The following is a 16960-nucleotide window of genomic DNA, read 5'->3' as shown; positions in this document are numbered from 1 at the left end:
GTAGCGGTTCTAGCTTGTGTGGCGCCCTGTGCGAAACCCTTTTCAGCACACACCCAAAGTGTGGTGGGGGTGGGGGTTTATTGTAAATGCCTGTTTGTAAACGCCCACGCCTATCCGCCACTGATTTAACTCCATGACAGACTTTTTTGCCATAAATCGATAGCATACAGTCATTTGTTTAGTCATGTTCTACCTATTCTAACTGACGCTCCCAAGAGGATTACAAAACATTCCCACAATTTTGATAAAACCTCCTCTACTATGATAGCCAGTGAAATAATATAATCTTGGTTTTTTTTTAAATCAGCAGAATTCACAAAAATAGTATTCAATACATTAAAATAAAAACATTAAGTTAAGACTACATTTAAGTTTGCAAATGCATTTTATACATAAGACATAGTGACAATGCAAGAGTGATCTGATAGGGCAGGTCAGTTGGCCCAAAACTCTCTCCCATGGGCCCTGGGCCTTTGAGACCTTCTTGCCTTCTGGCAGTTTGTATTGACTAGTGACATATTTTCATTGTTGCTGCACTTGACTAGAATGAGAAGCAATGCATGTGTAAAAAAAGTTTTTGATTAAAGTTCCATTGATTTGCTCTCATTTATGCCACAGAAGAACCACACACCATGAAATTAAAAACTCTCATAAAACAAAATTACATTAATTTGTTACATTATAGCTACATTTTGCAGAAATGCTATTTTATGTTGTTGATCAATCAAGTTCCAATGAATTCTTCCAAGACACACAGCTGCTGATTAAGTAGATAAGCTGTTATTATGTTGCATCACAGTCTACTTGGAATAAAACAGTTTATTTGATTAGATAAACTTGCAGATAGTTGCGATGTATAGTATGTGTTCCTGCTTGACTCTGATGTGCCGGAGTCTTTGATTAAATATTGATTTGAAGTCAAATGAAAATGGGGGCACTCCAGCCCATTGTCTCCTATTACGTTTGTAGTAGGAGTCTGCTGAAACATTTTTTTTTTTTTTTTTACTCTAATAGTAGGAATGTGCCATTAAACACTTCCCCATCTTTATTTTATGTTTTCAGTTGAGCTTTTTGGTCTCACCTTAATTGTGCTGACACAGTTTGAGGTTTACCATCTTTCAAAAAAAAAATTGTTTGGAAATCCATTTTAGAGTGCTGTTGTATCAACCAGGATACTGCTCAAAATGACAACCAAAAAAAAGATATGAGGTTGTATTTCAATATATCTTATATAGTTTAGTTATCCCAAAATTACTCAAAAACAAAAGCAGACGTTAGCCCCAATCACCATTTACTTTCATTGTGTACAAAAAAAGATTGAAAGAAAGTGAAAGTTGATACATATCAAAGATGATTGGAACAACATGAGGGTGAGTAAATGACGGAATTTACATTTTTGGGTGAAATATACTTTTAATTACCAAGGAAACTCAACAAGGCTAAAATATGAAAGGGAATATTAGATAGTACTAACAGTGCAGTTTACTAATGGATTTCACAGCCCTTTCATAGTTGTCACGGCCCCATCTTATGTGTGTTAGTGGTGGGATTGATAACAGGGAGTCACATGGTATAAATCCATTATGAACTATAGGGTCTCCTCCTTGACCCTCTCATAGTGTGTTATCCAGGCCTAACTGAATTCCATTAAATGTATCATAGCTTTTTCTTTCCCCGTCCGCCAGCCCCTGTACTTTAAAAGATTCATGTTGGAAAGGGGGTTCAAATTAAATATTGATGTTTGACCCATCTTCCGCTGACCTGAGCATCTGTTAGGTCAACCATACTGGAAATAATACAATTATGCAATACATTGTGAAATCTGTAATTTGGTCACTTCGGTTCACTTTTGAGGATTTTTGTACGATTCTTAATTTAATTTCATAGTTTAAAAAATACGCTGAAGTCACAGATTTAAATGGACGGCCAATTGATCATGTCTCAGAAGATATGGATCTGGATTTAGTGGATTTTTAAAACCAAAAACAGATTTTATTTTGGATAAGAAATGAACACAATACATTGGAATACAGATAATCTGTTTTTAAATTCCTTAAGCTGTGCATTGGATAGTCAACACAATGCATAGATTTAATTGTAACACCTACTCTTGACCTATAGTCAGAATTAACATCTCTTATTTAGCTATTAGATCCATTATTTTATATTTATAACAAGTTAGAGGGATATTCCAGGTTCAATACAAGTTAAGATCAATCGACAGCATTTGTGCCATTATGTTGATTAACACAAATACATTTTCATAAAAAGAAAGTTTAAATTTGGGTTACATCTGATCGTGGCCCTTCCCCTGCCCCCCACAGAGACTATTAGAACGTTTAAAAATGTTCATTGTCTACAGCTACTTGTGGCACCCTGTCAGTTCTTGTGGCACCCTGTACATGTGAACAGCTCAAGTGTGTATGTTCTCCATGTGCTGGCTGGAGAACATTGGGGTCCAGAGTTTTCACACCTACTGGGATACATCAGGAGCAGACAGCAGCTCATAAACCAGCTCAGAAAACTGACATGGCAGATATACGCTACTAGCATATGCTACTGTGGTGGAGACTCGGAGAGGTATTTTAAACTGCTGCCTAGAGCTACAGTACATGTCTATAATAATGGACAGCCCTGTAGAGAAGCATTAACACTGACGATCAGCACTTCACAGCCATAATTGGAACTTGATGATTTGGTATACACCCATCTTGAAGAACACATAAGAAATTAGCGGAAATGTGTCTAGGCCTTGTGCAACAAAAGAAAAAGTATTGATTTATCCACATTCAGAAAGCAAAGGGGAATATGCAGTTCTACTCGTGAATATTATATCTTTTTAAATGTAAAAGGACCATATTGACGTGCTTCTGCTAATCAATATGAGCAATGGTGCAGTCAATTGTATTCACAGATAATTGGCTGCTTTTTTCTTACATTTTCTCTTCCCCAGAGAGCACATTAGTTCTGTTGTTCTTGTTTAAGGCTTATAGTAAAACGAATTCTGTCTGATGACATATTTTGAAGATCAATGCTTGCGAATGCTCAAAGCTTTTCTTGTTTCCCACTGGTGTGCTTGGAAAAGAAAATCATACCAGTCGTGTGTGGTAAGTTGTAGGTTTTTTGTTGGCATTCTTCCCCTTGATTACCGTGACAACAACATGCTTTTTTTAGCCTGTCAATTCTCATCATTCATCTGTTTGCCTTGCATGCAGAGCCAAGACATTGTCAGCATCAAAATAAATTGGTTTTGTCAAATGTTTGTGTTCAAAAGCCTATCTAGTCTTGTGTATGGCCCAGTAAATTGTGTTCGTCATTAGAGACTCTCACAAGCTAATGAGAGTTCTTGCTTCTTTATGAGTAACTGTTTAAACTACCTGAGTGTAACAAGCTGGAAATCACTATTCACATTTGATTAGAGCCAGACTAATGTACAGCTTTTTTTTGTAAGCACGTTTGAACAACCTGAATTGAAGTTGAAATTGAAATAGAACACCATGTCAGGGTTATTTTTGTCAGCTGTTTATTCTTTGCATGGGATGTTGTTGTTTCTCTCTTTTTCTCTCATTCGTTGAGGGTCCTCTCTTCAGTCATATTTTGAAGGTAAAAGTTTGGGGGGATTTTTTTATATTGTGATCAACATTATCCTATTGGGAAGATTTTACATGTTTGAATTAATACAATGACATAATAAATTCAAGTTGGACAAAATTGAGAATTTAAGAATTGTCTCCCTTTTAATTCATGAGTTGGAATTTGAATTGTGTCGACCACACCCCATAGGATGTACATTTTTTATTTGAATTGGAATGACAGGAAGAATAATTTATTGAATTGCAATCCAAAGAAACTCACAAGTCAGTCAACAAAAAATTTCAATAGTCCAGCATAATAGTCCAAACATGCTTGGAAAAGAAAAGCATACCAGTCACGTGTGGTAAATTGTAGGTTTTTGTTGTCATTCTTCCCCTTGATTACCGTGACAACATATTTTAATACAAATATTTAGGTAAATTTGACTTAATTGTGCTAATCGTTCAATTTTAATTATAATTACTTGAATTCAATTTATGCATCTTATTGTGATGACTCAATTCAAATTCAAATAATTCAGGAATTGGAATTTAAAGGTATTAATTTCAGTTTTGAATGGTCCACAACCATGTTGTCAACAATAAACATTTCTCTGTAGATTCAAAAAAATAAAACATTCTTTCTTTGTCGCTTGAAATGCTTGCCATGAAATAATGGTTCTGAGGTAAGAACTGTTAATTGTTCTAGACAAATGCTCAGTTGTTTTTTGCCAGTATTGTTGTGGGTTTTTTTTCTTTCTATTTGTTTGCATGTGATCTTGTCCATTGATCATCATTTGATCTATAAAATCCTTGATTACCATTGTGCACAAAATATTAAATAAAAAATTCATAGTAAGTTGTAAAAAATAATGGTACATTTAATTAATTGCTAAATGATCACCTTTACAACAGTTTCTCTTTCATTCCTAGTACATTTTTAAGCAGAATGCTTTTACGTCTACACAAAAGCTACTGAAGACATGGCTATAAAGCTACTTCATGCTTTGTAGCAAATATTGCAACCAAGACATTCCAGAATATAAGATAATATCTGTGGTATTTGCAGCATGTAGCAAAGGCTTTGTTAATGTAGTATGAATGTTTCATTTTAGATATGGTAAGTCTTCCCTGTGCCTCACTTTCTAAAATAGTTTTTGTTATTTTGTTCTCTAGTGGACCAAAGCATGTTTGAGAACTCAAACTTTGCGGAACAGCCCAAACAGAATTCTCGTCCAGCGGGCAACATCGGCAGTCCAGCAGCCTCCACAGACCTCTCTGCTCTGGCAGGATCAAAAACAGGTGGCAGCCAGCACCTGAAAAATGCCCTCAACTTGGGCAAAGCCATGGGAGCAAAAGTAAACGACTTGCTTCGCCGAAAAGATCCCAACAGCCTTGGAGACATCGGAGTCACAGAGGTCAATAAGAACGTGGAGGCAGTGTGGTCCAGCCTGGCTGAGATGAGCCACAGTACAGCAGGGAACAGGTAAAGATTTCATACTAACACACAGCTGCATGTATCAATGCAGTGGCGCCTGCAGCTGTGCGGCCGTACACACTGTGCGTACCATGAGCGCTCCGACTGACCTGAGAAATATTTACTCTCAGAATATTTCACCAATCATGAAATGTGTCCTGTATTTCTTTTGGCTGTTTAAAAGAACTAGCAATGCCCAATTTGCAAATTAATAATTATTTTGAGTCGATTCTTTTCAGTGAATTGGCCAAATGGACTTGCAAAGTGGTTTGAATCGATTTGTGATTCAGGACAATTCGTTCAGTCCACATTGAATTATTTGGAGTGGTTTCTCACACAGTAAAACAGTATGTGGATATTTACGAATACAGTGCTGGATAAAGTGGAAATGTACCTACAGTCATCTGAAACAAAAGGGTGTCTTTTTGAGAGGTAACTTTGAGAAACTTCTAGTGCTGTGTCATGTGAACAAGGGGCTGTTCAAACCAAAGGTGTTTTTGCGTCCGCTCGTTCTGTTTTTCAATTGTTTTCCATGTAAACATTTGCTAGATGGATGTCTTTTGACAACTGCATCATGTTTCACTGTGTTTTTAGCATCTCTCATGAGAGCGCTGAATTTTTAGACACTGTGTCACGTTAAAAAGCACTTCAACTGATAAAAACACACCTGTCTTCTGCTCTTCATTGTGGTGCATTTTGCTTTTTTAGCACAAAAACACATCTGTCTGAACAGTTACTGGAAGAAATGCTTTAGCCAATAGTTACATGAATGCTACTCATACTTGTGAAAATAAATAAATGCTTATCTCAAAGTCACCAGAATGGAACTCTTTGATTGCCTCCGGACCCCCTAGATATAAGGTTTATTAGGTAGATTTAGAGGTCTGCAACCCAACCCTGGCCCAACAGGACTCGAGAACCCCACAGGTTTTGGATTTATTATGAAAAAATAAACCGGCATTCCGATCTTGTTTCGTGCATCTGTTTGATCCATCACAATAGAACAATTATAGAATTCACATTTTTTTTAAAGCCAAGTCAAATATTATAAGATCCACTGAATGATTTTCCTGGTAAGAAAATTAAGCATGTAACCCCACACTTGATATTTCCCAAAATTCTTGTTTGCTTAAATTGGTATGCTGGTAATATAATTTGTAATGGAAAAACTGCATAGAAGCATTTTCACTAATGACCTCAGATTTTGGACCCCACTGTACATTGACTCTTGAAAAATCCCAGATGGAATTGTTATTTAAGCATTTAGACCAAAAAATGTGCAACAAGATGATCAGGAGAAGAACAAGAAACTTAAACCTTAAGGACATACACATTTTGCATGCTTGATGGCAAAACCATGTAATTTTTTTTCATATCCTTTGGTTTAAGTTTGCTCTTTTGATATTTGTCCTGTAATGAGTCTAAAAGGCCTTAAAGATGATAGACAGGGGTATGTGTATTGATCCATACAGTGAGTCTCCATAGACCGTCAGTAATTGTGCCAGATGGCTCACACTAGCCGATCATGTTCCTCCATGGCAGTTCACATTAAATGTCTTTGAACTCTGTTATTATATGAAAAAGCCTTGAGTTACTACTGAGATTGACTGACATCTCTTTGAAAGGGAAAAAAAACCTTAGCAACATGCACAAACTCTTGTGAAATCGATTATGAATTGAGTCTCCCATGCAGAGCTTTAGAGTGGCACAGAGTGGGTTTAAATAGAGAGCTCCAAATCGGTCAATTATGAGGTTTCATGGTGGTTAGGATGCTGCCTTAGAAAGCTGCTGATTATGTAGGCAGTGAGGCAGCTCACTGGGTTTTGGAACAGAGCTTATGAATGAGTGGCACTGTAAACATACAGGCCTTTGCACACCAAATGTGTTGCGATTATGAGAGGCGAATCGTCAGCGAATGACCCTTGCACATATATAGCGATGCTAATGATCGCTTTTAGCACATTCGCACCTGTAGAATAGGTGCCGCTAAATAAAAAGCAAATTTACAGACCAGCTCAAAACACCTTTGAGCTGGTCTGCCCTCCGCCTATGGCAGACGAGAAGAACAAGCAGATCTTGGCAAGCAGATCGTAGAAATAAAAATATTTTTCTACAAGCTGCAGCAGTGAGGAAGTTTGTTGTTGATTTGCTCAATGAGAAGGAAAACATTCGAGACATATTCACAAACTACTTCAGTTCACCTGCTGGATGTGTTGACTGGCAAGGTTTGTTAGTAATCCATTGTTTAAAAAACTGATATCTAGAGCACATTGCAAGGTATATGTACATATATAAGCATTTTACATATTCTTGTTCCATAGACTTAGAACTGAAGACCTCATGTAATACTCAAGATTGCTCAAAGTTGGGGGACCTGGGTAGTTCAGCGAGTATTGATGCGGACTACCACACATGGAGTCACGAGTTTGAATCCAGGGTGTTCTGTGTGACTCCAGAACTCCTAAGCAACCAAATTGTCCCAGTTTCTAAGGAGGGTAAAGTCAAATGGGTTAATCCCCTCGTGGTCGTGATTAGTGGTTCTCGCTCTCAATGGGGTGCATGGTAAGTTGTGCGTGGATCGTGGAAAGTAGCATGAGCTTCTACATGCTGGGAGTCTCCGAGGTTTCATGCACAATGAGCCACAGGATAAGATGTGCAGATTGACGGTCTCAGAAGCGGAGGCAACTGAAACTTTTCCTCCGCCACCCGGATTGAGATGAGTAACCGCACCACCACGTGTGCTCAAAGTTCCACTTTTAGGGTAAATTTATAATGGGAAGGGTTTGACTCTCAGTCTTATTTTTTTAGGGGGTACCTAGGTAAGTATAGTGTACATGCAGAACTTTTCAGGGTTGAGACTTCTCTTATTTATTTTTTTATGGGGGCAATATGTCAATAAGTCATCTATAGTAGCACTCTGCTGAGATTCCACTAGTTACAGAGCTAGGGCTAGTAGAAATCTGGGGAAAAGGCTACTTATTCATGCATTTTGATAAATGAACAGAAATGTCCTCTCAATTTCAACTGCTTTTATTTTCAGAAAAGTTAACATGTGTAAATATTTGTATTAACATATACAGATTCAAAAACTAAGACATAAACTGAACAAGTATCACAGACATGTGACAAACAGAAATGGAATAATGTGTCCCTGAAAAAATGGGGGTCAAAATAAAAGTAACAGTCAGTATCTGGTGTGGCCACCAGCTGCATTAAGTACTGCAGTGCATCTCCTCCTCATCGACTACACCAGATTTGCCTGTTCTTGCTATGAGATGTTACCCCACGCTTCCAACAAGGCACTTGCAAATTCCCGGACATTTCTGGGGGAATAGCTCTAGCCCTCACCCTCTGATCCAACTGGTGTCAGACGTGTTCAATGGGATTGAGATCTGGGCTCTTTGATAGCCATGGCAGAACACTGACATTCCTGTCTTTCAGGAAATTGCACACAGAACAGGCAGTATGGCTGGTGGCATTGTCATAATGTCATGCTGGAGGGTCATGTCAGGATGAGCCTGCAGAAAGGGTACCACATGAGGGAGGAGGTTTTCTTCCCTGTAACACACAGCATTGGGATTGCCTGCAATGACAACAAGCTCAGTCCAATGATGCTGTGACACACCGCCCCAGACCATGACGGACCCTCCACCTCCAAATCGATCCAGAGTGCAGGCCTCGGTGTAACACTCATTCCTTCGACAATAAACGCTAGTCCGACCATCACCCTTGGTGAAGCAAAACCACGGCTCGTCAGTGAAGAGCACTTTTTGCCAGTCCTGTCTGGTCCAGCGAAAGTGGGTTTGTGCCCATAGGCAACATTGTTGCCGATGATGTCTGTAAAGGACCCGCCTTACAACAGGCCTACAAGCCCTCAGTCCAGCCTCTCTCAGCCTATTGTGAATAGTCTGAGCACTGATGGAGAGATTGTGTGTTCCTGGTGTAACTCAGGCAGTTGTTGTTTCCAACATGTACCTGTCCCGCAGGTGTGATATTTGGATGTACCGAACCTGTGCAGGTGTTGTTACACATGGTCTGCCACTGCAAGGATGATCAGCTGTCCTTCCTGTAGCACTAGTTGTCTCACAGTACAGACATTGCAATTTATTGCCCTGGCCACATCTGCATTCCTCATGCGTCCATGCACCCATGCGTAAGCCACATTCACTCAGATGAGCATGGACCCTGGGCATCTTTTTGGTGTTTTTCAGAGTCCATAGAAAGTTCTCTTTAGTGTCATAAGTTTTTATAAGTGTGACCTTAATTACCTACCGTCTGTAAGCTGTTTGTGTCTTAACGACCATTACACGGGTGCATGTTCATTAATTGTTTATGGTTCATTGAACATGCATGGAAAACATTGTTTAAACCCTTTACAATAAAAATCTGTTAAGTTATTTGGATTTTTACAAAAACATTTTTACAATACAGTGTTCTGAAAAAGGGATGTTTTCTTTGTTGTTGGAGTGTCCGGTGACACTAGTCAATTAGGCAGGTGTCATGTAACATTGTTCATGGGAACCCACACTTTGTCCTTAGTAGAAAATTTTAATGATGTTCTTGGTCCAGGTGGGTGGAAGAATTTTACAAAAACATGTTTTCCACGCTTATGTCCTCAACCAATGGTGTGTCTTTAACTCATTGAGTTTCTCATACAGAGAAACAGAGAATGTATTCCTAGGGAGAACTGCTCTGTCAGTCATAACCCACTGCTTAAAGGTGATGTTATCAGGAAGTGTGTCACCTTTGTTTGACTCTTCAAGCATCTGCAGTAAGGCCTCTATACCTGGACACTGGTCACACTTGTTGAGCATGCAGTCATAACTGTTTATGTCACAGACTAGAAGTTCCAGCAGGTCCTTGTAGTCCACTTTTAGCTTTGCTGACTCAATCATCAGCTTGATGTTCTGATGTTGTGTGCAGACACAGAGTTCCAGATGCTCCTGCTAGCACACACCATTTTGGCCTCCGTTCACAACATTTTTATCTTCTTATCTTTAACTCTGGGTGCTGATTTTTAAACTCCACATACAGTTCATTAATTTTACTTAAAACTAAACTCTTTTGTTTTTGAACTTTTTGTGATAGATCATGCTTCACTGTTGCCAATATCAAAAGTAGTAAAATGTTAGATCTCACTGACAAGCATAAGCTATTGTATGTCAATCATAAACATAATTACTTTAAAATACTGTTAATTTTTATTATATGTTATGCTTATATTACATCTGTTCATTTCTCAAAATGCATGAATAAAGTAGGTTTTTCCCCCAGATTTCTACTAGCCCTAGCTCTGTAACCAATGGAATCTCAAACTCAAAATTTATACAGAAGAATGCTACTATAGATGACTTCACATATCACCCCCATACAAAAATAAATAAATAAGACAAGTCTCAACCCTGAAATGTTCTGCATGCACACTATACTTGCCTAGGTACCCCCAAAAAATTAAGACTGAAACGCTTCCCATTATAAGTTGACCCTAAAAGCGGAACTTTGAGCAATCTTGAGCATTACATTAGGACTTAATGTTCTAAGTCTAAGGAACAAGAATGTGTAAAAGGTTTCTATATGTACATGTACCTTGTAATGTTCCCTAGAGATCAGTTTTTGTTCCAAGGAGCTAGGACCGTCCTGAGCCGAGATATTGAGGTTTCCGTAAACGGCTGTATAACCAAAATTGTTGTGTGCCATGACACAAAGATGGCCGTCATGGTTAAACCAAGTAAAATAAAAATACAAAACTGGCGGTTTTGCAGTACCAATACATAGAGGTAAACACTCAAAAATAATTGGGAAAATTAAAAATGGTCAGGCAACCTGTATTAGACCACTTGAGATGGACTGACCATGATCAAAGTTTTATTTTAATTCGAGGTGTTTTGCAACACTTAAATTTAAATATTATAACAAATCAGAGGTAACAATTTTAATTTCTGATTAAAATTTTAGCTGCTATTAATTTTGTCTGTTATGATGGATTTTGAACTGTAGATCATTAGTACATAGAGCTGATCAAGTATGTTGAGAAAATATCGCAGCAGCATTTGCAGTGCCACAAATCTTAAAATATGGCTGCATAATTTTAGAAAAAAAAAAGACAGATAATATGAAACAAGACACTAGTGGCACGGGTCTAGGATAGACCGCCTGCTCTCTAGTCACAGCACTATTGTGGCCAGAAATGAATAGCCCAGGCTACATACTAAACAAGCATGAAAAAAAAACTTGATAAATGCAGAAATATCGCTCTTTTCTCGCATCAAGTCAAGAGACCCACCTCCTGTTCCTTACATGTATCCCAGGATGGGGAAGTGGGTGATCACACCAAAATCAGGATCAAAACGATGTTTTTTTTTTTTTAAAACAAGGTTTAAAGTTTGTTGCAACCATTTTCTGATAAACCTTGATTTATTCCAAATTTACCCTAAGAGATTAACTGAGCTAGCAGAGGTTGTCCTTATGGCTTTCATCAAAATTCTTATGAGACTAAGTGCAATTTTCACTGTCATATAATTATACAGTAAACTGTGCATTTACATTCTGTCTCTTATTAACTGCAAGCATATTGTGTGATTTGGAGTAGGCAATGATATCATTGCATCCAGCTAATTGGTTATTTGTTAAGTCTTATTTTTTTATTGACCTTCCCAAAGTCCTTTCCACAAAACAAAACACTGACAACAGTAGTGATTTTCTAATTTTATCCACTGGAGTGGTGCAAAGTATGGGTCGTCTAGGTTTCTTTTCTTCCACCTTTTAATACTGCCCAAAAATGATCATATAAATTAAACAAGAAGACTATTCTTTGACTTACTCTCATCTTTACCCCGTAGTCTTGATATGTGCTGGGGTTATTACATTTACCTTTAATAAAATGTATTCAAATGAAGTGTACTCTTGTATTAAGGGGAAAAGGCCTGGTGTGGGGACATGCTTTATTGCATTAAATCGGCATCCCTACTCTTTATCTTTAACAAGTTTTTCTCTCACACACAGTCACATCTCTCTGGACTCCTTCCCTCGGTTAGATCCCCCACCTCCCACTGGCAAAAAGCGCCTTCCACGTGCCCTGAAGACCACCCAGGACATGATGATATCTTCTGACCCTGTAGTAGCCTCCCCAGATTCGTCCTTCATCTCCTCACCTGACAAGACTCCCCTCATCTCCAAAGATAAAGCACCGCTTCAGCCAGAATCAAACCCTGATGAGCCCAACCTAGAGAATCCTTCAGAACCTAGTGACCGTGTCAACAGCCAGATGGAGAAGCCCAATTTTCAGCAAAATAATGAGCCCACAGCTGTGGTGGCGGATGGGCTTAAAGAGGAAAACGCTGAGGATGTAGATCAACCACTGCTTTCTGTTCCTGATCTGATTCACAAAGACAATCTGGACCCAAAACAGAAATTAGCCATTTCAGAAACTAGAATGGCTTCCACCCCTTGCCCAGGCAAAGGAGGATGCCGCATTAGCGTCACTGAGGGGGAAATGTTGGGAAACGGCTCAGTGGATTACCGGACCCTCAGCTTGGAGAGTGAGGAATCCCACCCCGACCTGCTCTCATTTGAATAACCTAACCTTCTCTCCATGATCACCCCCATTCACCATCAGTTTTCAAGAGACAATATGTGTGACTGGAGCGCAGGATTCTCCAGACATCAACAATGGGGGAAAATCAGTATGCATTGAGAAGACAAGTCAAAAGTGGCTATGAATCGGTCTATAAAACTGGCCAGATGTTGTTCTACTTTACCTTTTGTACATTTCATTTTGCCTTCTATAGCAAAGTATCACTGATTGTACTTTCTTTGTACCTGAAATCATACAAATGATGAAAATAACTTTCATCTGTTTTATTGTAGTACCATAATGACTTTGAAAGATTGTATTGTAAAATATTTGTGGACCTGTTCACAAAAGAACCATGAAAAGTAATTTAATAGAAACCAAAGTCAAAACTACACTGTAATACCTCCAAAAAGCTGTCTTTTCAGTCTCTGACTTGGGCAGCATTTCATGTCTTATACTGTATATGTTCGTCTTTATTTCATATCAGTTTGTTTTTATAAGCAAGGCAGTTCCACTTTATATATAGTATAGGTGTCTTTAACTACCATGTACTTATACACTTAAGTGTGAGGGGTGATGTTTTGGGTTGGGTTAGGATCTCTACATAACTCCAAATAAAGAAGATATATGAATATTGCATATGAATCTCACATGCTTCTCACAGAATGAGGGTTACCATCTAACCACCCCACCCTAAATGCATGTATAGTGTAACAACCTGTATGTAAACAAGTACATTGTATCAAATGTAATTAAACACACCTAATATAAAGTGGGGCCGTAATGGTTTAATAGTTTATATTTTATTTTACAAGACTTTAGTTGTATAAGTTGTATGACCACATTTCTGACCTTGGCTCAACACTGTGCTCACATTTCATAATCTTTGCCAGTAAGAGCAAATGCACAACTGACCTTGGATTAGTCTATAAAGTATTATGCACCTAAGGCCAGCAGTATGCAACTGCTTCATTTTTGTATTTGGCCTAGCATTTCATCTTTTGCAGGACACATTTCACAATGACATCTAGATCGATGAGAAAATATAGGGTTCTCTACCTTTGTAAGAAGTGTCATAATGATTATCTTCAAGGTGATGATGGCTCAGTCAACATGAAGGCATGCAGAGGGGCTCTAAAATTCCCTGGAATGCCATAACTCAACACTAATCTCAATCCTTGTTCTCTTGTTTGTGTAGACAGTCTGACTCCCATGGCATTCTCTCAGGGCTGTTCTTTATACCAGACAATAGATTCTCTAAGGAGAATTCAGGACAAATCTATAGCTAGCAATGCAGATATTTACACCCATTATTTATGGAGATATATTGTGATCCTGAGTATATGTAAAAGTACTAAGATGTTTTAACTTCAAGCTACACATACTGATCCATGGCAATTAAATAGTTATGCAATAAGTCAGTGATGAAACAGTGTATGTGAAGGATTATTGAACTAAAGTGTACGGAGTACGTTTCTAAAAAATAACTTAAAGGGATAGTTCACCCAAAAACAAAAATTCTGTCATCATTTACTTGCCTTCATTTAGCTCCAAAACCATATTACTTTTTTCTACAGAGAAAGAATGACAAATGACAGAACTTTTATTTTTGGACGAGCTATCCCTTTAAAGCTGCAAATCCTAAAATGTGGTAATGAAATTGCTGTTATGCATCAAGCAAATGAAACATGTGTGAAAGATATTTAACATGGGTTTTGAGTTGATTTATGTTAAATAACTTGAGTGCATTAGATGTACAGTATGCAATGGCAACAAAGCATTAACTCATTCAGGCGCTTTATGAATTAGATCTGTTTCTGTATGATAATATGTCTTGGTTACACTACCATTGTGATGTCTACTTTTATGTGTAATGATGCATAATGAATCAATGTTCTCTTATTGGATAGTGTGAACACTAAAATGAGATTTCAAAGAGTGGAGCTGATATTGTTTTAATAGGTAATAAGATATGAAGTTAGTGTGGGGGGGTTTGTTTGTTTTTTTTAATCTTCTGTGATGCCTTTATAACCATTGTGTGTATGTGGTGGGGAAACTACAATGAATGAATGAAAAATATATTTATCTTGCATTATATTTTAGCCATTGGTTTCTTACACATTTGAATTGTTTTTAGGATTGAGAAGATTCCTGATGGAAAAGAAGAATGTTGTAACTTCTGTGTGATTGATTAAAGTAATGTTCCGGGGTCAGTACAAGTTAAGCTCAGAGATTATTTAGCAGAGACGGGCCACTTCTATTAAAATAAATGGGAGAAATTGGAACGCCAATGTATGCAAGCAGAGAAAATCTTGTTTTTAGCGTAATCTGATGTGAAGAAGCACAATTTATGAAACGTTGTCTGATTTTACTGCTGAATTGAAATATGTTCTTTGATCATAATCTTGACCATACCTTTTGGAGATTTCAGTCTTTTCCCATTTAAGTAGACATGAACTGAAAGACTTAGGCTCAAGCAACATTATTTTTGGCATAATGTTGGTTACCATAATTTATTTCTACTCATACCTCCTTTTCTTTAAAAACAATAAAATAAAAACAATGTTGCAGTTAGGCACTTACAATGGAATTGAATGGAGACAATGAAAGTGAATGTGGCCCATTTATGGAGGGTTTATAAAAGCACTTGCATTAATTCCTCTGTTAAAATGTGTGTATTTGTTATTATTTGCTGTAAAGTTGTTTAAATTGAGTTTTAGGGTTTATTGACATTACATCATCATGGTAACGAAGTTGTAAAATATGCTTTAACTTTACACAGAAAATTTTAGTAAGTGATTTTATCACACAAATCATGTTTATGTGCATGTACTTTATGTCTTATGACTGTACTTTTGAAACAGTATTTGAATGTTTAAAAATTGGCCTCCATTCACTTCCATTGTAAGTGACTCACTGTAACCTCGATTTTTCCTTTTTTTAAAGAAAAGAAGGGACGAGTCGAATGACATTTTTGTGGTTATCAGCATTATGCCACAAATGCTTTCAACTGGGCTTAACTTGCATTGAACACAGAACATTCCTTTAATGTATTTTATTTGTTTACTTTTTGTCAATGGTCCCATAATTTTTTACAGTTCCCAATATGAATGAAGGAAAGAAAAAGAATGTTGAAGGAAAAACGCATGTATATGAAGGTTTTATGAGTACACTGAAATGTATTTAAGGATATCACATGTTTAAGCTGGCGATATTAAAGTGATTTTTCATTATGCAAACTATCTGCTCATGATGCAGTTCGGGCCTGCGTGCTTTTATTCTTGGTAAATGGTTTTATTATTTTTCTTTCAAGGCAATTTACACAACAGAATTTTCAGGGTCATAGCCTCTGCAATTAAATGCTTGACTTAAGGGCTTGACAGCAATAAAGTCTTCTAAATAAAGGGATTGAACCTTAAAGCCTGTGTTATCAGCACTGACACTAAACCATGAGGTTACCCCCACCCTTTGCCCAGACAAAATTGTCTGTATATCTCAATCCACCCTGTCAACCATATCAAACACCGTTATTATTTAAAAATGTATGTACTCTGCTTAGCACTTTCACACTGCCAAAATGTATCAGCTCATTAACTACCTGAAAATACATAGTTTTATATACAAGTTTTTAGGCTTTGGTTATTTGGAGTAGGCCATTTTTTGATGTGTTTTGACCTGGCCTGTCCACTTCCTCTCTTACAAGCAAAATGTATTTACATTTTCAAACAATTTACCTCATGATTTTAAAATATGTGTGGTCTTCAGACAGCTGCTCCAAAAACCTGTATATTCCCAAAATATGGAAATAAAAAAACTGAAGTTTTATCCTGCATTCAGTATTTGCCTCCCAACTGAGAACAGAAATACAATGGAAAAAAAAAAAAAAAGGCCAAGCAGCTAGAAATACTTTTGGATTTTGAATTCGGGGCAGTGGGCGGGATCTTTCCACATCCTCTATCCAGTACAGTGACAGCCTGCTTGTCTATTGTAGTCATGTCCTGTGTTTTACCATTTCTTTTTCTAAAACAGAACCTGTACTATTGATCACTGCCAGCTAGACATCCTGTTTTGGCTGGCTATTTTAAGGGTAAGGGTAGCTCCTTCCTGTGCTGTTTAGTCTTTGAGCAAAATCACTTTTTCTGATTTAATAAAAATTGTTTCCTTTATCTGAGCGGTACACGACCTGGTGACTGGTGCCATCTACTGGCTATTACAGTCATAACATGATATTCAAGTCATGTTATTTTTCTTTTTTCACCAAACGTCAGCAGTTTGCCAGCAACACAAGACACATTCTCATATTTTCTTCATGTTTAAACTTCTAAAGGTGTGGGTTAT

The 16960-nt window shown here is 37.5% G+C and overlaps 1 protein-coding gene across 2 annotated transcripts in view; it reads left to right on the top strand.

Moving 5' to 3' along the window:
• The window catches only part of LOC127654394 (carboxyl-terminal PDZ ligand of neuronal nitric oxide synthase protein-like), a 182896-nt gene extending 166488 nt beyond the window's left edge, over positions 1–16408 (top strand). For both annotated transcript variants that reach the window (XM_052141548.1, XM_052141547.1), the window contains 2 exons: positions 4749–5058; positions 12052–16408. In XM_052141548.1, the coding sequence (XP_051997508.1) occupies positions 4749–5058; positions 12052–12625 (884 nt within the window). In that variant the 3' untranslated portion in view covers positions 12626–16408. The remainder of the gene's footprint in view (positions 1–4748; positions 5059–12051) is intronic.
• The last annotated feature ends 552 nt before the right edge of the window (positions 16409–16960 follow it).

Source organism: Xyrauchen texanus, chromosome 13, assembly GCF_025860055.1.
Source record: "Xyrauchen texanus isolate HMW12.3.18 chromosome 13, RBS_HiC_50CHRs, whole genome shotgun sequence".
NCBI classification, from domain to species: Eukaryota; Metazoa; Chordata; class Actinopteri; order Cypriniformes; family Catostomidae; genus Xyrauchen; species Xyrauchen texanus.
This window is presented reverse-complemented; position numbering and strand designations above follow the sequence as displayed.